Source organism: Balaenoptera physalus (assembly GCF_965194825.1).
Source record: "Balaenoptera physalus genome assembly, chromosome: 3".
Taxonomy (NCBI): Eukaryota; Metazoa; Chordata; class Mammalia; order Artiodactyla; family Balaenopteridae; genus Balaenoptera; species Balaenoptera physalus.
Genome location: NC_138890.1, coordinates 79631246 through 79657789, shown reverse-complemented (window position 1 = coordinate 79657789; position 26544 = coordinate 79631246). Strand labels below are relative to the sequence as shown.

At 33.5% G+C, this 26544-nt stretch overlaps 1 protein-coding gene across 5 annotated transcripts in view; it reads left to right on the top strand.

The window, feature by feature from the left end:
• The window catches only part of DMXL1 (Dmx like 1), a 131347-nt gene that overhangs the window by 66880 nt on the left and 37923 nt on the right, over positions 1 to 26544 (top strand). For 4 of the 5 annotated variants that reach the window (XR_014261907.1, XM_082455706.1, XM_082455704.1 and 1 more), the window contains 6 exons: positions 3615 to 3793; positions 8243 to 8373; positions 13640 to 13725; positions 15137 to 15338; positions 16583 to 16700; positions 19909 to 19971. Coding sequence is in view for 4 of the 5 variants with exons in the window: in XM_082455706.1 (XP_082311832.1) it covers positions 3615 to 3793; positions 8243 to 8373; positions 13640 to 13725; positions 15137 to 15338; positions 16583 to 16700; positions 19909 to 19971 (779 nt within the window). In the remaining variant the exon portion in view is untranslated. The remainder of the gene's footprint in view (positions 1 to 3614; positions 3794 to 8242; positions 8374 to 13639; positions 13726 to 15136; positions 15339 to 16582; positions 16701 to 19908; positions 19972 to 26544) is intronic. The other variant, XM_082455705.1, reaches the window with a different exon arrangement.

Sequence of the window (26544 nt, the reverse complement as noted above, 5' to 3'; positions counted from 1 at the left end):
ATATCATATAGTCAACTCTATCTCACCACTTACTGAATCCGAAATAATCAAAGTAAAAAAAATTATCTGCATCTGTATGTTTAACCTCTTGCGTTTGGGACATGGTAGCCAAATAATACAGGATACTTAAAAAATGAGGTTTACTTAGTGATGGGGCTGGATATAGCCACATATAGATTATGTGATGCTCATCTGTCTATAAGAACCCAGAAACTATTCTGAATGCAATCAATCATGGATGTAACTGAAGGAGCATGTACAGAAAACATAAATGATATGATTCATCAGTTTGCTAACCAGAAAAAAGAGTACGCTCATTTAATGATGAAGCCAAAGGTCTGCTATTTCTAAAGCTGATTTAGTTTGTGAAGGAACAAGTAGAAAAAGAAAAAAATAGAAAAACAGAATAAAGGGAAGAAGTGAAGATAGTAGATAGTAAAGGCAGTAATAGTAATTAGAAGCAGCATTCCTGTGAGGCAGCTAAACTGACAGTTGGAGAGACAAAATCTGAGAACAGAAAATCAACCAAGACAAAGGGACAAGCAGGGGTATAAGGCAGAGGTCTGAAATCTCAGTTTTTGAAGGCATTATTATGTTGTTCTGAAAGCACACCAACTAAAGCAGCATAGCAGCTTGATAAATTTTAGGTTGTAAGTAAGCAGCCCTGTATGTTTGAATTACTGTTGAATGTAATCATGATGTCCTAAGAGTGTAATTAAATTAGATAATATTCAGTATACATTGTTGACCAAGGTAATAAAATGATGTGTTTTAGAAAAGTTGATCTGAATTCAGCCAAAATTGATATATATATATTGATATATTTTTAGTTTCTAGTGTTTAAATATGGCCAAATGAAAACTGACAGGTCTAGAATATTTCATTTTCCTGACAACCTATTCATCTATCCAGTGTCAATGTATTGTATATTGAAGATGAAATACATGCTTAGAACCCTTAAAAATCTGTCTTTTAAAAAGTGTTTTCATAAACTTAGTACTATGAGAAGATTTTAAAAGTTACCATTTGTTTTCCTTGTTCTCGTATAAATTCTGATCTTAATTTTCTTTTCAATAATGGTCTTATGAACTAAATTATTTTTCTTTCTACATGTCTATTATATACTTAATGTACTTTTAGTGACATAAAATTTAAATATGACTTAAGCTTTGTAATATAAGAAAATGGTAGATGATTTTTATTAGACTTTAACTCAGCAGGTCAGAATTCTTAACAAAAATGTTAAGGTACATAAATCAGTAATTTATTTTTCAATCAAATTTACTTTGTGATTTCTACATATGTTAATGAGGGATTTCTTTTTTCTAATTAATTAAAACTATAGTGTGGGTGAATGTTCATGGAGTTCTGAATTATTTTATTATGGTTAATTTTTAAAGTAGACGATCAGCTAAGCAATAGCAGTTTTTGAAAAATTACTTTTTTTTCTGCTAACAGTGAGAAATCCATACTTTTGCTTTTTAATGCATATTGTAAAGCAAAACAAAATCTTTTAAGAATTTTTGTTGTGTTTCATAATAATGTTTGCAGGATAAGAATTGTCGTTATTCCTATGCATACCTTAGTTTTTCTTTACCCACTTTGTAACTTCTTCATGCCCCTTATAATTCATAAGCTCTATCTATATCCAAGTTCCTTTTCATTTCTCCCTAATGCTGATTTTTTTCTTTTATTACTAGTAAAGTAGCCATTTACTACCTTAATAATGGAACAGTAGAATCAGTTTGTATCCAAGGAGTGACACAGTTCTTGGTATTTTATTATTAGCTTTTTTCAGAAACAAATGGTTAAGCACCCAGCAGCTACACAGTTTCTATTGGTGCCCCTAAGCTTCATGACCACTCGAACCCAACGTGATATAAGCATAAAGTTGTCTTAGGTCTTGCTGCAATTTGAGGGGAAAGAAGAGGGAGCATCTACCCTAATGATAAGCTTCAAATCATTTCTTGTTTGCTAGGAGGTATCACTAAGGTCTTTTAATTTGTAGCATTTCAGGTAATATAATATTCGGTACTGTGAACCTGTCTGCCGTTTTTCCCCTGTTGTCCTTGTGCATCAGAAATGTTTTGATAAGAAGTTTTATACTTCTGGAATTGAGTCTGTAATTTTAAATGTTTCCCCTCAGTGTGGTTAATTTCTTGTTTTCATGTCAATTGTCTGGATTCACACACTGTACTTGCAAATGTTTTTCTCTCTTAAAAAATTTTTTTTATGTTTTGCTTTAAAAACTCTGCTTTTTTATGACATAGCAAGCTTGGTAAAATCTGTGAATTTAGCATTGTAAGTTTAATTTTTCCCTAAACGTCTGTGTTCACATCACATGCCTTCTAATAATCTAAAAACAAAACAAGCGGAATAGTAATATTTGTCAAGTGATACATTTATTTTAAAACATAGCATTAATTTTTTTGACAGATTAAAAAAATACCCTTATATTCTAAATTTTGTACTCAATGAGAATTTGGTAAAACCACTGTTTAAGTTTTAGAATGTATATAAATGTATGCAACAGATATATTAGAAACATGATTGTTGATTATCAATTGCTTATAAGATCAGAGAGAAAAAAATTACACATTGAATATGATGGTTCTTTTTAAAGTCATTTGAATGATTACATACCACTTTTTAGCAATCCCTTAGTATACTAATTTTATTCATCTTTATTTCATTTTTTCTGAAATAACTAAATTATTCTGTTAGACTCAGCTCGGCTGTAGCTTGATATAATGCATGAGCATGCTGATTATGCAAGCTAAGTAGCTTCAAGCAATAAAACAAAATTGTATTAAAACACAAATACTTGTATTCCTTTGGAAGGTAAGTGACTTCTTGCTGGAACCGTTAAAGAAGAATATTGGTGTGCCTTAATATGGGGTTGTTTACCTATCTATTAGACCATGACTATGTCCAGGAGGTCCTTGATTTTCTATTGGTGATTTGCATCTAGTGACTTAGTATTGATTAAAGATTTGTATAACTTGTTTTTCTTTGCTAATGCCCTTAATATTCTAAGGTAAAATGCTAAGAGAATATTGACTGTTAAATGTTTAGAAGTTAAAACAATAAAGATTGCATTTTCTCTCTCTTCTTTGTTGTTCCATTGACTAGAAAATTCTATCTCCAAGCCATTTCTAAAAGTCTGAATCAGTTTAGTAGGTAGTTTTGGTGTTTGAATTTTTTAGTATTTTCAGTGAAAAATTAGTAGTAGTTTTTTAGTAGATAAAAGGCCAAGTGATTACTGAAGAATCTCATAACTGAGTTGTTGCCTTTAATTACCACTGACATCCCATGATATTCTTCCCTCCCCCCCGCCCCATGATATTCTTAAAAAACAAAATAGGAAAATGTAGATAATTTAGATAAGTCAACATTCAGAGAGTAAGGGACAAGATGAGATAAAAACAAAGATCGCTATACAAGATGATTTTTGTCTCACTTCCTCCACTATTTTCTTACCTTACTATCATAATAATCTCAGTTTTGTGTATGTACTTATTTGTAGTTAACCTTAGGTCTTATGTAAAAATAGGTGAAATCAGAACAATGAAAATTGTACTTATTTTAGTAATACTTTATTTTGTTCTTGTTAGTTTCTTCACTAGTGGAAGAAGGAGAGAAACAGAACAAACGTTTTAGGCCATCAAAAATGTCTTGCAGAGAATCTGCCTCAGTGACCTCTTCCTCACCACCAGTAAGCCAGGAGTCACTGATAGTTAAAGAGAAGTTCATTCCACCTGAGCTCAGTATCTGGGACTATTTCATTGCCAAGGTAATACAGGTGTTATCTAGATGATTTTTTGTGTAGTTAAACAGAAATGAAACTTTAAGTGTAATTGTTGGTGTTTCCAAATATTTTTCCACACTGGTTTAGAAAATTTTCATTTTATCAGGGTACATTATCGCAAAATATACCCTAAAATATTTTGGACATATTTCAACCAGGTTTTAAGGCAGTTCTTTTATAAATTATGATTTTTTCATTTTAAACAAAGCAGCGTTCTTAGTAAGATGAAAAGATAAATTGGTTAGCACCTTAATACTTGATAGTAATTAAGGAATCAAGACTGCCAGAAGTCAAAGTGCCGTCCATAGTCTAATTCCTTTTCTATACTCCAGGCAGTCCTGCATTGTCCTGATATACACAGATTTCAGTTTTTAGTTAAATACCATCAGTCCCTCAACAACACTGTTCAACTTTAACTTTACCACAATTTATTAAATATGAGTAATTGCATGAAGTACAAACTTTCCTGCTAGCTATTCAGTCCACAAATCACTATGTAAATAACAGATGCACCTCATGATCAGTGACCAATCACAACAGTTCTTTCAAAGTCTGTCAGTGATTGGTCATTTAGTACCTGTTATTCAGTATTCAGTTCATACACAGACAGAAAAGCATGTGGTTGTCTTGCCTCCTTATCTCCCATAATAAACACAAGTGACATTTTACAAAACTGGCTAATCAGAAGAGGGAATTGCCTAACACAGATAAAAGTGCAACTGAAAAATGAGAAGTGATAGTACTGGAAGTGAAATTCAAATCAAATATAAGTAAAGTTATAGAAGTTATAGAAGAAATAGCTAACTTTGGGAATACTGACATTGCTGTCATTTGATAGACTTCAGATGTACAGCCAGAGGCAATTAGTAAAGGCCAGCTTATCAACATAAATGAGGAAAGTGTGACAAAAGGATGAAGATATCCCAGAGGTAGTGAAATTGGCAAAAAACTTCACATTAAAAGAACTCTGGGTAATATTTCACAACATTGAAAGTGCAAAGAGTAAAAAGTAGGGCGCTGATACAAACTTAGAAAGGAGTATGACAATTTGCTAACGATTAGAAAAGAAGCTTGCTTTGATTCCTGAGTTAGAAGAAGGCCAGCACTGTTCAAAGTACTCTTGATAAATTTCTTACAAAGAAATAAAACACTTTAATTCTCACTGTTTTTAATTTTTTAATTACAGTATACTAAATAAGTATTGTTTTTACTATTTTTTTTCATTTTCCTATACATTTATAGCTGACTGTAAGAGTTTTTAATGTTCTGACAAATTTTTAAATGGTCACAGAACATTTGTAATTTTTGCATGCTTCAGGGTAAAGAAGGGCATTTATATTGCCTTGTTTCACATTGCCTTTTGCAGTCATTGATTCATTCAACAGAGGTTTATTATGTACTCTATTTATATTGGAATATCTTTATTTCATCTTCATTTTTAAAGCATACTTTTACTTTTGCTGGGTATATGATTCTTGATTAGCAAGGCCTTCTTTAGTTTTCTTGTTCCTGGATCTGGTTAAATTTCTGGCTGGTCTGCCCTTGCTCCAGTCTGTATCTCAGCCTCAGGCTAGTTGAGATGTTTAGCCTTCCCTAATTGTTTGCTGCTGAGAACTCTTGTTTTTGACAATGCTGCTGGGCATGGAATTCGTTGTTTTTTTTTTTCAACTGAAGTATAGTTGATTTACAATGTTGTGTTAATTTCTACTGTACAGCAAAGTGATTCAATTATTCATTTATATACATTCTTTTTCATATTTTTCATATGGTTTATCATACGATATTGAATATAGATTGAGGACCTTGTTGTTTATCCATTCTCTGTATAATAGTTTGCATCCTGTAATCCCAAACTCCCAATCCCTACCCCACCTCCCTCTTGGCAACCACAAGTCTGTTCTCTACGTCTGTGAGTCTGTTTCTGTTTTGTAGATAAGTTCATTTATGTCATATTTTAGATTCCACATTTAAGTGATATCATATGGTATTTATCTTTCTGTTTCTGACTTACTTCACTTCTTAAAATCTCTAGGTCCATCCATGTTGCTGCAAATGTCATTATGTCATTCTTTTTTATGGCTGAGTAGTATTCCATTATATATATGTGCCACATCTTCTTTATCCATTCATCTGTCGATGGATATTTAGGTTGTTTCCATGTCTTGGCTGTTGTAAATGGTGCTACAGTGAACATTGGGGTGCATGTATCTTTTCGAATTATAGTTTTCTCTGGATTTATGGGCATGGAATTTTTATTAAAGTCAGCCCCCTCTGGCCAGGCAGCAGAGTTCTCTGTCCTCACAGGCTGCTGGCCCTGATAGAACAAATGGGCCACAGAGGGCAGGGGTTGGGTTAGGAGTACCCCCTAGCCAAAATGCCAGATGCTCACTTTTCACCAGAGATTCAGTAGTTTTTCTTGAATAAATACTTCTCTATGTGTTGTATGTATTTGATCAGTTTCCAGTATCTTTAAATGGTTGTTTTTGACAGGTTTTTCCAGTTTTATTACTGCTTTTTGGGAAGAGGACTTACCAAACTCCTCGCTCAGCTATTCCAGAATTTTTACCCTCCCTGCTATGTTTCTTTATTGGACTTATTTGGACCCAAGATTTTATAAGTTTTCTTTTCAAATTTCCCACATCTCTTATTTCATCCTCACTCTTAACTGATGACATCATCTTATAAGTCATTAAAAAAAAATAGAACCAGATAAAAGTCTTTCATCGTTCTGTCATGAAGCCCTCATCTTGTTCCCTCTTGTTATTATTAAGGAAGCATCATTCTGTCATGAAGCCCTCATCTTGTTCTCTCTTGTTATTATTAAGGAAGCATCCTTCCTATCAAAGATTCAGTGCTATTCTGAATCCTATCCTTGCTTTTCTTCTCTACTCTTCTCTCTTCACTACTGGCTCTTCCCATCAGAACAGAAATGTGCTCTACTGTCTCCCATTCCAAATCCTGCTTTGATCCCAAAACTTTTTCAAACTATTATCCCATTTCTCTGTTTCCCTTCCTCCTTCAACTTTTCAAAACTGTAAACACATTATCTTTCTATTGCCATAGGTCCCGTTCATATTTACCCATTGTATGACTTGTGACACAACTACCCCCACTGAACCTGCTGTTCTTGAGATTCAGGTGGTATCCATGTTATCAAGTATAGGAAACTTATTTGTCATCATCTTATTTGGCTTCTTAGCAGTATTCAACCCATGTGACTATTTCCTCCCATTTGAATTACTTTTCTCTCTTGTTCTATTGATAACCAGTCTCTTCTAGATTATTTCCTAACCTTACTATTTATTCCTTCATAGTCTTCTTTCTTCTTCCTTTTCTACCTGACCTGTGAATCTTGATCTTCTTCAAGATTTAGGTTTCTGATATTTATTTTCTTTAGTACTTCCCATGTCACAACCAAAGTCCTCCCATTTTAGTAAATGGCATCTTCATCCTTATAGTTGCTCAAGCCAGAAACCCAGAAATCGTCTTTTCCTTCTCTTTCCCTTGCTCTCCAAATTGATCAGTAAATCTGTGCTTTCCCCCAAATATACCATGAATGTGTTATTTCTCTCCATCTCCATCACACACCTGTATCCAGACTGCCAACTCTTGCCTTAGTTACTGATGTCTCCATTTCTTCTCTTGCCATTTGACTTTTCTCTCATAAGGCTGTGGTCATAGTAATATTCCTAAAGTATAAATCTCAATACCTATCTTCTACTTAAAACTCATCAGTGGCATTCCATTACACTCTTTACTGTGTTGTACAAAAACCCTACCTGATCTGTCATCTGCTGTTCTCTTCAGCTTTTTTCCCAACACTATCCTCTTGCTTTAGTAGGCTTCAGCCAAACTTCTTTTTTTTTCCATACCAAACTCTTTTACCTTATTAAAGCCTTTTTACGTACTATATCTACTACCTAAAATGCTTTTCTTCCCTCTTGTTAAATGGCTTATTCCTTCTTGTCCTTTAGGTCTCACTTAAATGACACTTTTCAAAGAGGCCTTTCGTGATCAGCTTATCTCAACTGTTGTTAATATTCTTGATCCCAATGCTATTTTCTTCTTTATAACACAGCTAAATACAATTTATATTTAGCTTTCTATTATTTGCCTGTTTTTTTCCCCCACTAAAATGTAAGTGCTGTGAGGACAGTGACTATATATATGTCTTAAAATTTCTTACATTGGGTATACTTTTCACACATAGTGGATACTTAATAAATTTTTGTTAATTGGATGAATAAATAAGGGAATTGTGTAAAGTGATGTTGAAGGCATAGAATGTCAAAGAAGAAGCAACCAAGTACTGGTTACTTTACTTTCTTTTAACAAAGTACCCAAAAATGGGATAAATTGCTAATATTAGACTATATAATTGAATGTGTTAAATCAGATAGTTGGATGATAAATTCTGTAACTCTTTTATTTTAGCCTTTTCTACCTGCTTCTCAAAGTAGAGCAGAATACGATTCAGAGGAGAGTCTGGAAAGTGATGATGAAGATGAAGATGTTTTAGCTTCAGATTTCCATCTCCAAGAGCATTCTAATTCAAATTCATATAGGTATGGAATATTTAATTTTAAGCTTCTTTAAAAAAATTTCTTATGTAATTTTGAAAATAATACATGAAATTAATAGCTTGGTGAATTATATTATAACCCAGATCTCTTTAGCTGAAATTGTTAAATTCCCTTCCTTAACAATAATTCCACAGTTAATTTTTGATTACCCTTGAATGGACAATGTGTACTTTTTTTCAGTTCTCATAAATCTTGCTATCATATCATTCCTTGCCCTTTTTTCCCTACAATAAACACCATAAATGGACAATCTATACTTCTTTTCAGTTCTCATAAATCTTGCTATCAGATCATTCCTTGCCCTTTGCTCCCTACAATAAACAAACCACATTGTTTTAGCCTAAAATATCTAATGTCTTTTCAGTACACTAGTACTCAAAGATGTCAGTGATTTCTGTCTTAAAAATGGCATATGTGGAACACATATAAAAATCATAAATGTTCAAATACCCTCAAAGCTCCAGTGCTACATTATTATCCTTACATGCATAAGTGATAGTATGATATGTTGTTTATATCTGAAAGGTGTATATATTTTATTATGACATGGTATGTTAATTGTGTGATAGAAAAATATAAAATTTCCAAAAGAAGTAAGTATATTAGGGAAAATGAAGTACTCCTTTATTGAAAAGAAAAGTTTTTATGAGATTTTTTTAAAATTAATTTTTATTGTAGTATAGTTGATTTACAATGTTATGTTAGTTTCTGCTGTACAGCAAAGGGAATCAGTTATACATACACATATATCCACTCTTTTAGATTCTTTTCCCATATAGGTCATTACAGAGTATTGAGTAGAGTTCCCTGTGCTATACAGTAGGTTCTTATTAGTTATCTGTTTTATATATAATAGTGTGTATATGTCAGTCTCAGTCTCCCAATTTATCCCTCCCCCACTTTATCCTTTTTCATCTTGGTAACCATAAGTTTGTTTTCTACATCTGTGACTTTATTTCTGTTTTGTAAATAAGTCCATTTGTACTATTGTTTTAGATTCCACATATAAGCGATACCATATGCTATTTGTCTTTTTCTGTCTGACTTACTTCACTCAGTATGACAATCTCTAGGTCCATCCATGTCACTGCAAATGGCATTATTTCATTCTTTTTTGTGGCTGAGTAATATTCCATTGTATATATGTACCACATCTTCTTTAGCCATTCCTCTGTCAGTGGACATTTAGGTTGCTTCCATGTCCTGGCTATTGTAAATAGTGCTGCAATGAACGTTGGGGTGCGTGTATCTTTTCAAATGATAGTTTTCTCCAGATATATGCCCAGGAGTGGGATTGCTGGATCATGGTATAGTAGCTCTATTTTTAGTTTTTTAAAGAACCTTCATACTGTTCGCCATAGTGACCATACCAGTTTACCAATTTACATTCCCACCAACAGTGTGCGAGGGTTCCCTTTTCTCCCCACCCTCTCCAGCATTTATTGTTTGTAGATTTTTTGATGATGGCTCTTCTGACCAGTGTGAAGTGATTCCTCATTGTAGTTTTGATTTGCATTTCTCTAATAATTAGCAATGTTGAGCATCTTTTCATGTGCTTTTTTGCCATCCGTATGTCTTCTTTGGAGAAACGTCAATTTAGATTTTCCACCCATTTTTTGATTGGGTTGTTTGTTTTTTTGATATTGAGCTGAATGAGCTGTTTGTGTATTTTAGAGATTAATCCCTTGTTGGTAACTTAGTTTGCAAGTATTTTCTCCCATTCTGAGGGTTTTCTTTTTGTTTTGTTTATGGTTTCCTTTGCTGTGCAAAAGCTTTTAAGTTTAATGAGGTCCCATTTGTTTATTTTTGGTTTTATTTTCACTACTCTTGGAAATGAGTCAAAAAAGATCTTGCCGCAATTTATATCAGAGAGTGTTCTGCCTATGTTTTCCTCTAAGAGTTTTATAGTATCCTGTCTTACATTTAGGTCTTTAATCCATTTTGAGTTTATTTTTGTGTATGGTGTTTGAGAATGTTCTAATTTCATTCTTTTACATATAGCTGTCCAGTTTTCTCAGCACCATTTATTGAAGAGACTGTCTTTTCTCCATTGTATATTCTTGCCTCCTTACTCGTAGGTTAGGTGACCATAGATGGGTGGGTTTATCTCTGGGCTTTCTATCCTGTTCCATTGATCTGTATGTCTGTCTTTGTGCCAGTACCATACTGTTTTGATTACAGTAGCTTTGTAGTATAGTCTGAAGTCAGGGAGTGTGATTCCTCCAGCTCCATCTTTCTCTCTCAGGATTGCTTTGGCTATACGAGGTCTTTTGTGTTTCCATACAAATGGTAAAACTTTTGTTCTAATTCTGTGAAAAATGCTATTGGTAATTTGATAGGGATTGCACTGATTCTGTAGATTACTTTGGGTAGTATAGTCATTTTGACAATATTGATTCTTCCAATCCAAAAACATGGTATATCTCTCCATCTGTTTGTGTCATCTTTGATTTCTTTCATCAGTATCTTATAGTTTTCTGAGTACAGGTCTTTTGCCTCCTTAGGTAGGTTTATTCCTAGGTATTCTATTCTTTTGATGAGATGGTAAATGGGATTGTTTCCTTAATTTCTCTTTCTGATCTTTCATTGTTAGTGTATAGGAATGCAAGAGATTTCTGCGTATTAATTTTGTATCCTGCAACTTTACCAAATTCATTGACAAGCTCTAGTAGTTTTCTGTTAGCATCTTTAGGATTTTCTGTGTGTAGTATCATGTCATCTGCAAATAGTGACAGTTTTACTTCTTCTTTTCCAATTTGGATTCCTTTTATTTCTTTTTCTTCTCTGATTGCTGTAGCTAGGACTTCCAAAACTATGTTGAATAAAAGTGGCAAGAGTGGACATCCTTGTCTTATTCCTGATCTTAGAGTAAATGCTTTTAGCATTTCACCATTGAGTATGATGTTAGCTGTAGGTTTGTCATATATGGCCTTTATTATGTTGAGGTATGTTCTCTCTATGCCCACTTTTTGGAGAGTTTTTATCATAAATGGGTGTTGAATTTTGTCAGAAGCTTTTTCTGCATCTATTGAGATGATCATATGGTTTTTATTTTTTAGTTTGTTAACGTGGTGTATCACAATGATTGATTTGCGTATATTGAAGTATCCTTGCATTTGTGTATATTGAAGTATCCTTGCGTATACTGAAGTATCTTGCATCCCTGGGATAAATCCCACTTGATCATGGTGTATGATCCTTTTAATGTGTTGTTGGATTTGATTTGCTAGTATTTTTTTGAGGATTTTTGTGTCTTATGTTCATCAGTGATATTGGCCTGTAATTTTCCTTTTTTGTGATATCTTTGTCTGGTGTTGGTATCAGTATGAGATTTTTATTTGCTGGTGTCCTCTGTTAACCTGATTTTGTTTTTTTGAATATATGGAATATTTAGATGGCTCCAAAGTCAGTCTGTGTAACTCAACAACAAAATAACCCAAATAACCCAATTTTAAAATGGGCAAATAAGTTGAACAGACATTTTTCAAAATAAGCACATGAAAAGATTCTCACTATCACAGATTACTGAGGAAATGCAAATAAAAACCACAATGAGAGATCCCCTCACACCCATTAGATTGGCTATTATCAAAAAAACAGAAAATCACAATGTTAGCAAGGGTGTGGAGAGATTGAAACCCTTGTGCACTGTTGGTAGGAATGTGAACTGGTGCAACCACTGTGGAAAACAGTATGACAGTTCCTCAAAAATTAAAAGTAGAATTACCATGTGACCCAGCAGTTTCCCTTCTGGATATATACCACAAGAAATTGAAAGCAGGTGTTGAACTGATAGTAGTACACTCATGCTCATAATAGCATTATTCATAATAGCCAAGGGATAATTGCAACTCAGGTGTCTGTCAGCAAATTGAATGCAATAAAGAATGTGGTACTAGAGAATGGACTTGAGGATATGGGGAGGGGGAGGGGTGAGATGTGACAGGGTGAGAGAGTGTCATGGACATATATACACTACCAAATGTAAAATAGATAGCTAGTGGGAAGCAGCTGCATAGCACAGGGAGATCAGCTCGGTGCTTTGTGACCACCTAGAGGGGTGGGATGGGGAGGGTGGGAGGGAGGGAGATGCAAGAGGGAAGAGATATGGGAACATATTGTATGTGTATAACTGATTCACTTTGTTGTAAAGCAGAAGCTAACACACCATTGTAAGGCAATTATACTTCAGTAAAGATGTTTAAAAAAATAAAAATAAAAAAAAAATAAAGAATGTGGTAGATACGTAGAGTAGAATATTATTCAGCCTTTAAAAGAATGGAAATTCTGACACATGCTACAATATGGATGAATCTTGAGGGCATTTTGCTAGGTAAAATAAACCAGGCAGAAAAAGACAAATGCTTGTATAATTCCACTTATGTAAGATACCTAGAATAGTCAAATTCATAGAGACAGAAAGTAGAATGCTGGTTGCCAGGGCCTAGGAGATGGGCAAAATGGGGAGTTATTGTTTAATGGTTATAGAGTTTCAGTTTTTCAAGATGAAAAGAATTCTGGAAATGGATGGTGGTGGTGGCTGCACAATATGAATGTACTTAATGTCACTGAACTGTACACTTAAAAGTAGTTAAGATGTCATATGTATTTTACCACAGTTTAGAGTAGTAAAAAATCAGTACTCTAAGAAATAAATTTTTTGCTTGAAAAAAAAAATGCCAAAGTATCTTTTTTTAATTAAAAAAAGGAAATCTGTATAAAACTATAAAATCTGAAGTCTCATATCTCTTCCACTTGAGTCCTCCTCTACAACCTCTACAGATACTTATTTTTATTAGTTTCTGGTTTATCCTTCTGTTTTCAAAAATAAGGGGGTGTGTGTGTCTCTGTGTGTGTGTAAAATCTTATTTCCGCTGCTTTCTTACACAGAAGGTAGCAGGTAGCATACTATATATAATGTTTATAACTTGCTTTTTATTTATTAATACATGCTGGGGTTCACTCCATATTAACATTTAGCCTTCCTTTTGGCTACCCTAAAATATTCCATGATTCAGAGCTAGTTATTCAACCATTACAATTACTCTGATGGGTAATTTGGTTGTTTCTACTCTTTTGCTGTTGTAGGTAATGCTGACATGGTTAACTGCATGCATGTATTGTTTTGTTTTTGTGGAAGTATATCTTCAGGGTAGATTCCTGGTAGTGAATTGTTGGGATAAAGAATGTGTAGTCTTCTCAATCCCTAAGTAAATTTTTAACAGATCTACTGTTGCTTTATTTTTAGTTGGTCATTGATGCGTTTGGCAATGGTGCAGTTGGTGCTCAGCAATTTGAAGACTTTCTATCCCTTTGCAGGTCATGATCTTGCAGGTAATAAATAGCTTAACATGAACTTATATTGCCATTGCTTTTGATTGACTTATTTTTTATTTTTTTCAAGTAGTGGAGAAAACGTTTAGTAACTTCCTATGGGTCTATCATATTGTTAGGTGCTTTTAGGAGGACAGGGTCCAAGAAAGCAGGGAATCTGAAGCTGATGTGATTGACTGTATTGAGACTGTGTTTATAGCTCTAGCCAAGGTGTTGGAGATTTAATAGTTGTAGACACGTAGGAAACTAAACAAAAGCAAAAATTTAGTAATTATTAACTCTGAGGGAGAAAAAGGTTGTACAGAAAAGAAAGGGGCATGATAGTATACCAAGTAGTTCAACTGTGATCTCTATTTACATATATATAAAACAAAGTAGACACTAAATTATCAATCTAACCAAAAATTACTAGGGACTGTATTGGAATGATAGAGAGAGGGGAAGTTTATTCTCATATTTCATAGTAGTAAATCAGTAGATCATTTCTAAAATAGAAAAAAATCAATAAGCATATTATTTAGATTTTTGAAGGTAAACAGCAGGAATAGCTAAAAGTTGAAAGGGGGATCAGGATTCAGGAGTATGGAAGTGTAGAACTGGCAAGTGCTGAGTTTTGTAGTAAGTATTATTTCACTTTTTTTACCTTGTATATTATTTTAATTTTCAAAAGAAGTCTAGCTGTGTGCTGTACATAAATTGGGCTGATACAAAGGCTTAAAGCAATTAATTTTCCTCCCAAACATATTTTTATAATATTCAGGTACATTTTTTGTGGGAAATTAATGTCAAAAGCAGTGATTGCTATAGCAGTTATTTATTTATTTATTTTATTTATTTATTTTTGGCTGTGTTGGGTCCTTGCTGCTGCGCATGGCTTTCTCTAGTTGCGGTGAGCGGGGGCTACTCTTCGTTGCAGTGAGCGGGCCTCTCACTGCGGTGGCTTCTCCTGATGCAGAGCACGGGCTTCAGGTGCACAGGCCTCAGCAGTTGTGGCTCGCAGGCTCTAGAGCGCGGGCTCAGTAGTTGTGGCGCACGGGCTTAGTTGCTCCACAGCATGTGGAATCTTCCCGGACCAAGGCTCGAACCCATGTTCCTTGCATTGGTAGGCGGATTCTTAACCACTATGGCAGTTATTTCAATCACAAGTCACAAATGTTATTCCAAGTTCTAGTAGTAAAGGTATGATGTAATTTTGACCTAGATTGCCCTTTTTTTCTGTTGTCCTAGGCCACTAATTATGTTGAAATGCTCTACAGATTTATGACATTCTTTTCAATCCTCTGGATTTCTGTGCCCACCTCTCTTTCACATCTCCTCTGCCAAGATGTGTGTTTATATCTTATTCTCTACATTGAATATAGCATTTTACTGCAGAAGATAAATGTGGGTCAATTTTATTTTCTCTTTATAGAGCTTCCAGTTAGTTCACCACTTTGTCATGCCGTTCTAAAAACTCTTCAATGTTGGGAACAAGTTCTTCTCCGACGACTTGAAATCCATGGGGGGCCACCTCAAAACTATATCGCAAGTCATACCTCTGAAGAGAGTGTGTCTGCAGGTCCTGCAATTCTCCGCCACAAAGCTTTGCTGGAACCTACAAACACTCCTTTCAAGTAGGGTTTCATATGAATACTGTTCTAATACGAGTTTTATTAAATCAGAATGTCATCAGGTGGTGTTTAAAGAAAAAATATTTTAGTACTTCAATATTTAATTTGCTGTTCTAGGCTCATTCATATCTGTGTCTTTGTGTGATGCATATTGTAGTCCGGATGTTAGCAAACATTTCTTGCAAAGGTTCATATAGTAAATATTTTAGCCTTTACTGACCCTACAATCCTTTTTGCAGCTATTCAACTCTGCCACTGTAGAGTGAAAGCAACCATAGACAGTAAATGAATGGGCATGGCTATGATCCAATAAACTTTTTTTAAAAATATTTATTTTATATTGGAGTGTAGTTGATTAACAGTGATGTGTTAGTTACAGGTGTACAGCAAAGTGATTCAGTTATACCCATGTAAGTATCCATTCTTTTTTGAATTCTTTTCCCATTTAGGCTATTACAGAATATTGAGACAAGTTCCCTGTGCTATACAGTAGGTCCTTGTTGCTTATCTATTCTAAATATAGTAATGTCAATAAACTTTATTTTTGAATATGAAAGGTAGGCTGGATTTGAGCCATGGGCCAGTGTTTTCTGACACCTACGTTGGAGCAGAGCTACTTGGAATAGCTAGTTAGCAAACTGTTTTACTGTACATGAGGAGATAAAGCATTTGCACCAAGAGGTAAATCAATTCAGTGCTTGCTTCGTTAAGAAAGTCTTACTACAAAAAATGTTAACTGAACTAAACAGTGTACTTAGTGGCTTAGTGACATAGTTGATTCACATTCTTTCATGGGAGTTCATGGTCCAGTATGTGTTCACAAACAACACTTTGAGTAGTTTTGCTTCTAGATCTTTTGTAGGAAGCATACCTCTTTTGTTAGATCTTATGTTCTTAGGTTAAAGGTCAGCAAACTGCAGCCCATGGGGCCAAATCCACTCTCCTTCTGCATTGTAAATAAAGTTTTGTGGATTACAGCCACACCCTTTCATTTTAGTATTACCTGTGGTTGCTTTCCCACTTCAGTGGTGAAGTTAAGTAGTTGGGGGAGAGACCATATGGCCCACAAAGCCTGAAATATTTACTGTCTCTTCCTTTAAGAAAAAGTTTGCTGATTGCTACCCTAGATGATGTGGTCTGATTCTAGTTAATTTATTATTATAAACGTTCATATAGCACCAAGGAAATATAGTCAGATTAACCAGAAATCTCTGAAGTGTATGATGAAATATATTGTCTCCCTGTAGATCTAAACACCATCTGTCACTGTCTGTGAAGAGACTTTGGCAGTACTTGGTGAAGCAGGAAGAAATTCAAGAAACGTTTATCAGAAATATATTCACAAAGAAAAGGTGTCTAAATGAGGTCTGTATAAATTAAAACTTGTTTGCTATTTTATTATTAAAGTCTTTTGTATTTTTAACTATAAAGAATAAGTTGCATTTTACAGGCTTTTAAAAAGCTCATTGTTTATGTCATAAACATGTATTATGTAGTTAATACATAGAAGAAGAGAGGGTCAGTATTTTCCTAACCAATTTAATTTAAAGTAACTAATTCAGATGTATTTGGGACTTTTTTTCCCAAAAAAGATACTGTTTGACTTAAGATTTTGTGTCTTGTTTCCTGGTTTTGAGTTGTCATGATTACCATTTTGAGGCAAAGTGGAAATTTCCCATCATTTTCATGTGATAAAGTTTATCTTAGAAGTTTCATTGAAAGTAGGTTTGTATACTGCAAACATTTCAAATATATACATTTTCCTTTTTTTGTATTGATTATACTTCTTAGTAAAATTTTGCAGACTCACATTAATTTATAATTATACTGTAATTGGTTGATTATACCTTGATGTTATTATCATAAAGATTATTTTTCTCATTTAGTTCAGTGCTACTAGTAAGTCCAGTTTGATGATATGGGGAACCTGTACTGGAATATAAATTAACATATTGCCTCTTTCTTTGAAATAGTTTTGCTATTAAAAAGTTTTGGATAAATTAAACAGTGGACTTAGTGATGCAGTTAATTCCTTATCTTCTCATGGATCCGTAACAAAGAGTTCAAGACTGGCAGCTGGTTTGTGGATCACACTTTGAGAAGCACTGAACTAATCTAAAAGCAAGCTTTGCAGTTGTTGAAGTGGGAGGAGAAAAGGAAGATATTTCAGTTGGAAAAATAAGGAAATAGAATGGCTTCTTAATAGACAAGTTAGCAAAAAGCAAGATGGCATCTAACCTTATTGAAAAAGGAAAATTACATATATCTCATTGTCTCTGTTTAAGAACTAATTTGTAAGAGGCAACTGCATGTGTTGTTATTTACTATTTGCCTGATTGTGTAAATATATTTGAATAGCCAAGTCAGGAAACAAAATATATAGTGTTCTTGCTAATAACTTAGAAGACTTTTGACATGTGTACCTTAGTATAACATTGAAATCTAGGCAAACAATAGATACAATTAGATATAATACAAATTAATGTATTTCTTTTTAACCTTATGTCAGATATATCTTAAATATTTAGTATATGAATTCCCTTTAAAACAGTTTAAGAAATTTTTTGGATAAATAAAATTAAAAATGAATGTGCTAGATAAGAGTGTCAGAGTAACTATAATATGTTTACTGCTGAGGTAATGTTTCTTATTTAAAATATACCTTTGCCTAAAATAATTTATTACAAGTTAAAGCATCCTGATAATGGTATATGAAACACTGCTGCATTCTGTATAAATAGCATGTTTACTCTGCTTGTTATTACTTCTTTGATTTCTTTGATGCACCTTGTAATATGAACGTGCAGATATGGCATAGTAATTTCAGGTACAAAATCATTTTTTAAAAACCATTGCCATATTTGATTAATATAGTTATGAAGATAAAAACATTTCTCCACTGCTGGTATATTTAGTGCATTTGGGAAATGAAATCATTCTCAAAGCAAACAAAACAGAAAACTAGTTTACCACTAGATTGTCTAGTTGAATCAGGAAATAGTCATTAAGGAAATAGAGGAGCATAACCAAGCCAGAATGCATATGGAAGGATAATGGATAAATGAGTACAACTATACCTGTTAAATTCCTCTGCTGTTTTATTCTTAGTTTTCTTAGGAGTTTCATGATATCTTAAGAAAATTTTAGTTATTTTTGTATTGTAATTATTTTAATCAAAAGCATGAATATGAATGTTGCACTGAAAGGTTTATAGCTATCATTAAGCTAAATATTTTCTCCGATTTTAGTTTTTTTTAATCTCCAAAATGAATATGATATACCTTACAATACTTTGATTAGCAGATTTAGCTTATTTAAAACCTGGCGTGATTAATGGTAGTTATTAGAAATTTATTGTTACTACTTTGTTGTTTTATTCTTGATGGTGGTAGTGACATTTTGATAAAGGAAATATGAAAAGAAAAATTTTATATAGTAAAACATAGATTAGATGGAATTAAATAAAATATTAACTTTATAGAGTTGGTACAAAGTTATTTAATCTTTACTGGAAAGTTGACTAGCCTTTTTGTGGTATTAAGAAAATTACCCTCCACCTCTCTGTTTTATAAAATGATGATTATACTTATATAGTTGAGCCCAAGTCACTGTGACTTTTCAGATGGTTAGGAAATATTAATAGATGCGTGACAGGCCTTGTATTTTCAGTGGGAGACGTTGGAGAGTATTTTGAGAGTGCTGCTGTTTTCTTTATTCCTTTACATGTTTGGAAATGAAATTTTCTTCATCTGACATTAAAATCCTTGTGTATCCTGAGTTCTTTTCTTTTCGTATATAATGTAGTTTGCTGGCACATGCATTTTTAAAATAGAAGTTCTTTCCTGTTTGTGCTTATTTGGAAGTAAAGTATAGATAGCTGCAAATAGACTATATCTGAATCATAACCAACAAAAAAAAATGCTTGACAGCTGTCATTTTTATCCCCAATTCCTTTTTCTGTTTTTTTTCATTTTCTGAGAACTAAAGATCTTGAACCATCTCTTTCTTTAACAAGTGCTAATATCCGCTTTTAAAAATGATATGTGTCTCCAAGCATTTTATTGACTGTTTCTGGCTAAATCAAGAGAAGGAGAGAATTAGAAACCTAGGAATCAAAAATTTTCTAATCAGGAGGTCTTCCTTGAGAAATGAGGTATCATAATGGAGACAAGACGTAATAGTGTGTAAGAGAACAATTTGAGTTTAGTTTTCAGTTGATAGTACTCTGGCACTAGTAGCTCTGAAATTCGTAGTATAAAGTACTTTGGGCTCAATCTTGCTTTAATGTCAACGTTTCAAATGAGTTCAGTGGGTAAAAATTTCTTAAGAAATAGAATAAAATTTATAGTGATAGTTAAGGAGTTCTGAGGGATTAAGTTTTCCCCAACCCCCAATCATGCATCCCCACACATGCTTCTTTTAAAATATATGAAATTTAAAAAATAATAACTCAGTCCAGTGTTGTTTTTTAGTAAATTTAGTTAAAAATAAAATTTAAAAAAATATCCCCAGTATTTTGCATGTTACGTCTCATCCTTACTCTTTGTCATGTGGTTATTCTTTCTTGATGAAGTCATTAGAGGACAGCTGTGAAACCATCAAAAATTCTATGATGGAGGAGCCAAACATCAATAAGGTACAAAATATCATTCAACTGAAATTAGAAATTGCATTCTTTAACAAGAAAAACGAAGTGTTTGCATTTTAGTTTTGGACTGGACTTTGTTTCCAATGCAATTAAATTACTATTCCCTCACATTATTCTTTTTTTAACAAGTTAAATGTTGCAGTCATAAAAATTGTTTCTGTTTTGTTATTAAGACAATGCAGTTTTAAAGGGAGTTGAATGTATCCTGTTTTGGCTGCAGATTTTTCTGAGTAAATAAAACTAAGGTTCTTAATAAAATGTAATTACAGTAGGTATTATAGAAGTATAGTAGTATTGTTCTGTTTCTGCGAGTATCACTTTTGAAGTTAAAATTCTCTCCTATGATGTAAATTACTTGAAATATATCAAGTACTATTATGTAGCCTTTGTTTTACTGGTACCAGTAGCATATAGCACATTGCCTTATGCATAGTAAGTACTCAGAGTACTTGAGAATAAGAGCAGAAAGGATGAGAATTTGTACAATCATAAAATAACTCCCAGATGTTCTGTGATCAAACATTCAAATACAACTTACAGTAGGTTGGTATTTAATTTATATGTTTCATATTCTTATTTTAAGACAATCTCAGCAGAGTAATTTTTAGGGGAATGATTTCTCAAAATATTTTTTTTAAGGCTACTAATTCCCACTTCTTTTTCTTTCCCAAAGGATTCTATGCAATTAATTTAAAAAGACTGATTTGATATAAAGTGTATATTGTAACTAAAACTTTGGCAAAGTAAATATATGCTGTCCATACTTTGGAAATTTCTAATGGCCTTCAGAAGTTTTGAGGGAATGTAATTCAGACTTTTAATCAGTTAACAATATTCTTTGCCTGGGTAATCATTAATTATTATAGTCTATACATTATCATGAATTCTTATCCTAAGACTTTTCTTTTGACAGATTTTATAAAATGTTAATAATCAGAATGTTGTATTTCTGTAGTCATCACACTACATCAAAAGGCAGTCATTCTGTTTGGTTAACATCGTAACCATTTTTGGCCAGAATTTTCCAAGCCATCTGCTACAGTTTTATTTTAAACAGGTTTGTTAGGTATACCTGACTTAAAGTAACTGCACATATTTATTAAAGTGTAGAGTTTGGTCAACTTTGACATATGTATACATTGGTGAAGCCATCATCACAATCAAGATAATGAATATATCCATCAACCTCAAAACGTTAATTCCTTCCTTGCTTCTCCCTTCCTACCTTTGCCCTCTTTCTCTCAGGCAACTACCAATTTGCTTCCTGACATTACTGATTAGTTTGCATTTTCTTGAATTTTATGTAAATAGAATCATACAGTATGTCTTTTTTTCCCTGTGTCCTTTCTCTTAGCATAATTATTTTGAGATTCTTCCATATTGTATATTTCAGTAGTTCATTCCTTTTTATCACTGAGGTGTATTCATTGTATGGCTATACCACAGTTTGTCCATTTACCTGTTGATGAACACTTGAGCTGTTACCATTTTGGGGCTATTTCAAATAAGACTACTTATCATATTCAGGCACAGGTTTCTTTGTATGAGCATATGCTTTCATTTCTCTTGTGTAGATGCCTAGGAATGGAACGACTGAATCATAGTGTAGGTGTATGGTTAACTTTTTAAGGAACTGCTTAAGTATTTTCCATTGTACCATTTTACATTCTCAGCGACAGTATATGAAATCAGTTGCTTAACATTCTCACCAACACTTAGTATGGTCAGCCTTTTTATTTTAGCCATTCTAGTAGATGTGTAGTGGTAGTTTGTTATGGATTTAATTTGCATTAAGCATCTTAATCATGTGCTTATTTGCCATTTGTGTAACTTTTTGGTTGAAGTGTCTTTTCAGATGTTGTGTCTGTTTTTTATAAGGTTGTATGTTTTCTTAGTTGAGTTTCAACAGTTCCTTATGTATTTTAAATACAAATCAGATATGTGATTTTAAAATATTTCCTCTTAGATGATTTCTTGTCTTTTCATTCTCTTTACAAGTTCTTTTAAACTGCAGAAGTTCTTAATTGATACATTGGACCTCATCAAAATTTGTTCTGTGTATGGATTTTCTCTCTATAAGAATTTTGCCTAACCTAACGTCACAAAGATTTTCTCCTGCTTTGTTGATGTTTTATAGTCATAGTTAGGCCTATGACCCAGTTTCAGTTAATTTTTTAAGACGGTGTGAAGTATGTATTATAGTTACTTTTTAAAAAAAATCTGTGTATCAGTTGTCCCACCACTTTGATTATCCTTTCCTCCACTGCATTGCCTTTCTCTCTTTTAAAAAGTCAATTAACATATATCTGGAAGTTTATTTCTGGACTCTAATTTGGACCATTGATCTATTTGTTTATCTTTATGCTAATACCCTACTATCTTACTGCACTGACTAGAACTTCCAGTCTAGTATTGAATAGAAATGGTGAAAACAGACATTTTTATCTTGTTCCTGATCTTGGGGGGAAAGCATGCAGTCTTTTGTCATCAAGTATGATGTTATCTGTAAGGTTTTTATAGATGCCCTTCATAAGATTGAAGAAGTTTCTTTCTTTTTTCAGGTTGTTGGGAGTTTTTAATCAGGCATGGATGTTGGAATTTGTCAAATGCTTTTTTTTTTTTCTCCTGTTGAGATGATCATATGGTTTTTCTGCTTTTAGTCTGTTAATATGGCTAAATAGATTGATGGCTTTGTTTGATGTTAAATCAACTTTGCATTCCCAGGGAAAGAACCATATGGTCATGATGTGTTATATTTTTTATATATTATTAGATTTGATCTGTTAAAATTTTTGTTAAGAATTTTTGTACCTATGTTTACAAAAGACACTGTTTTTTAGTTTCTTTTAATGTTTTTGGGTTTTTTGTTTTATCTTTTTTTTTTTCGTGTGTGTGTGTGTGTTTTGTTTTGTTTTGTTTTTAACAAATGTTGGCCTCACAGAGTGAGTTGGAAAATGTTCTCTCCTTTTTAATTGTTTGGAAGAATTTGTGTAGAATCAGTATTATTTCTTCTTTAAGTGTTTGGTAGAATTCACCAGAGAAATTATCTGGGCCTGGAGTTTTTAAATCTACAACTTCAGTTTCTTGAACAGATATAGGGCAGTTCAGGTTTTCTGTTTCTTCTTGAGTGAGCTTTTGGTAGTCCATACCTTTCAAGAAATTTGCTTCATTTCCGTTGTCATATTTATCGGTGTAAAGTTATGCATAATATTCCCTTATCCTTTTAATATACAGTAGAATCTATGATGATATTACCTCTCATTTCTCTGCTATAATCTTGAAAACAAAATTATTTCTTAATATTTATATTCCCTAATACTTTGGGTATTGGTGTCCTTTTATATTCATCTGATTGCTTCCCATTTCCTTCTAGTATGCCTTTGATAGTCTTTAGATCTCATCTTCATGTTTGTTTTATTATATCATTAGAGTAGTGCTGAAGTACTCCAGGCATACAGCTTTATATTGTAGAAAGTCTTAGTAACTGAAAACAACTAATGAGACCTGGAGTACAGCTTTTCTATAGACCTGTTCTGTGACACTGAGCTCATTCCACCCTTGAAGTCTTATTTACTAATAATGTAAAATGAGAGTTGATAGTTTTAAACATGCTGCTGCTTTAATTGAAATAGTAGTAGAATCCTGGAGTTAGTCTGTTAGTACTTTTCCCTCCTTCACTCGTAAGGGAAGCTTTGTGGAACCCAGACACTATTCAGATCAGTTTCCGCATAAAATTTCTTTTTTTAAAAATTGTGGTAAAATATATGTATAAAATTTATCAGTTTAATCATTTTAAGTATACAGTGACATTAAGTACATTCACATGGTTGTGCAACCATCACTACCATCCGTCCCCAGAACTTTTTCATCTCCCTAAACTGAAACTCTTTACCCATTAAACAGTAGTTCTCAATTTCTGCCACTCCTCCCCCGCCAGCCCCAGCCAATTACCATTTTACTTTCTGTCTATGAATTTTACTACCCTAGGTACCTATATAAGTGGAATCGTACAATATTTGTACTTTTCTGACTGGCTTATTTCATTTAGTGTAACACCTTCAAGGTTCATCCATTTCATAGCATGTTTCAGAATTTCCTTTCTTTTCAAGGTTAAATAATATTCCATTATGTATATATAGCATTTCGTTTATCCATTCAGCTATTAATGGGCATTTGGGTTGTATCAATCTTTTGACTATTGTGGGTAGTACTGCTGAGAACATTGGTATACAAATATCTGTTCCAGGCTCTGCTTTCAGTTCTTTGTGTATTTACCTTGAAGTGGAATTGCTGGCTCATATGGTAATTATTTGTTTACTTTTTTTTTTAATTTTTGAATTTTATTTTATTTATTTTTTTATACAGCAGGTTCTTATTAGTCATCAATTTTATACACATCAGTGTATACATGTCAACCCCAGTCACCCTGTTTACTTTTTTTATCTGCTTAATCTCATAAAAACTCACTTAGCATTCATATTTGGATTCTTTTCCCTTATTTATCCAGCCCAATCACATTTTATAAGCATGACTTGAAACCTTATATTAAGAAGACCTTTAAGACCATAGTCATTGTGATTTTTTTTTAACATCTTTATTGGAGTATAATTGCTCTACAATGGTGTGTTAGTTTCTGCTCTACAACAAAGTGAATCAGCTATACACACACACATCTCCCCCCTCCTGCATCTCCCTCCCTCCCACCCTGCCCATCCCACGCCCCCAGGTGGCCACAAAGCACCGAGCTGATCTCCCTGTGCTATGTGGCTGCTTCCCACTAGCTATCTGTTTTACATTTGGTACTGTATAGATGTCCATGCCACTCTCTCACTTTGTGCCAGCTTACCCTTCCCCCTCCCCGTATCCTCAAGTCCATTCTCTACTAGGTCTATGTCTTTATTCCCGTCTTGCCCCTAGGTCCTTCATGACCATTTTCTGTTCGTTTGTTTTAGATTCCATATATATGTGTTAGCATACAGTATTTGTTTTTCTCATTCTGACTTCACTCTGTATGACAGACTCGAGGACCGTGCACCTCACTACAAATAACTCAATTTCGTTTCCTTTTATGGCTGAGTAATATTCCATTGCATATATGTGCCGCATCTTCTTTATCCATTCATCTGTTGATGGACACTTAGGTTGCTTCCATGTCCTGGCTGTTGTAAATAGAGCTGCAATGAACATAGTGGTACAAGAATCTTTTTGAATTATGGTTTTCTCAGGGTATATGCCCAGTAGTGGGATTGCTGGGTCGTATGGTAGTTCTATTTTTAGTTTTTTAAGGAACCTCCATACTGTTCTCCATAGTGGCTGTATCACTTTACATTCCCAACAAAGTGCAAAAGGGTTCCCTTTTCTCCACACCCTCTCCAACATTTATTGTTTGTAGATTTTTTGATGATGGCCATTCTGACTGGTATGAGATGATATCTCATTGTAGTTTTGATTTGCATTTCTCTAATGATTAGTGATACTGAGCATCCTTTCATGTGTTTGTTGGCAATCTGTATATCTTCTTTGCAGAAATGTCTATTTAGTTCTTCTGCCCATTTTTGGATTGGGTTGTTTGTTTTTTTAATATTGAGCTGCATGAGCTGCTTGTAAATTTTGGAGATTAATCCTTTGTCAGTTGCTTCATTTGCAAATATTTTCTCCCATTCTGAGGGTTGTCTTTTCATCTTGTTTATGGTTTCCTTTGCTGTGCAAAAGCTTTTAAGCTTCATTAGGTCCCATTTGTTTATTTTTGTTCTTATTTTCATTTCTCTAGGAGGTGGGTCAAAAAGGATCTTGCTGTGATTTATGTCATAGAGTGTTCTGCCTATGTTTTCCTCTAAGAGTTTGATAGTGTCTGGCCTTACATTTAGGCCTTTAATCCATTTGGAGTTGATTTTTGTGTATGGTGTTATGGAGTGTTCTAATTTCATTCTTTTACATGTAGCTGTCCAGTTTTCCCAGCACCACTTATTGAAGAGGCTGTCTTTTCCCCACTGTATATTCTTGCCTCTTTTATCAAAGATAAGGTGCCCATATGTGTGTGGGTTTATCTCTGGGCTTTCTATCCTGTTCCATTGATCTATATTTCTGTTTTTGTGCCAGTACCATACTGTCTTGATTACTGTAGCTTTGTAGTGTAGTCTGAAGTCCGGGAGCCTGATTCCTCCAGCTCCGTTTTTCTTTCTCAAGATTGCTTTGGCTATTCGGGGTCTTTTCTGTTTCCATACAAATTGTGAAATTTTTTGTTCTAGTTCTGTGAAAAATGCCAGTGGCAGTTTGATAGGGATTGCATTGAATCTTTAGATTGCTTTGGGTAGTATAGTCATTTTCACAACGTTGATTCTTCCTATCTGAGAACATGGTATATCTCTCCACCTGTTTGTATCATCTTTAATTTCTTTCATCAGTGTCTTATAATTTTCTGCATACAGGTCTTTTGTCTCCTTACGTAGGTTTATTCCTAGATATTTTATTCTTTTTGTTGCCATGGTAAATGGGAGTGTTTTCTTAATTTCACTTTCAGATTTTTCATCATTAGTGTATAGGAATGCAAGAGATTTCTGT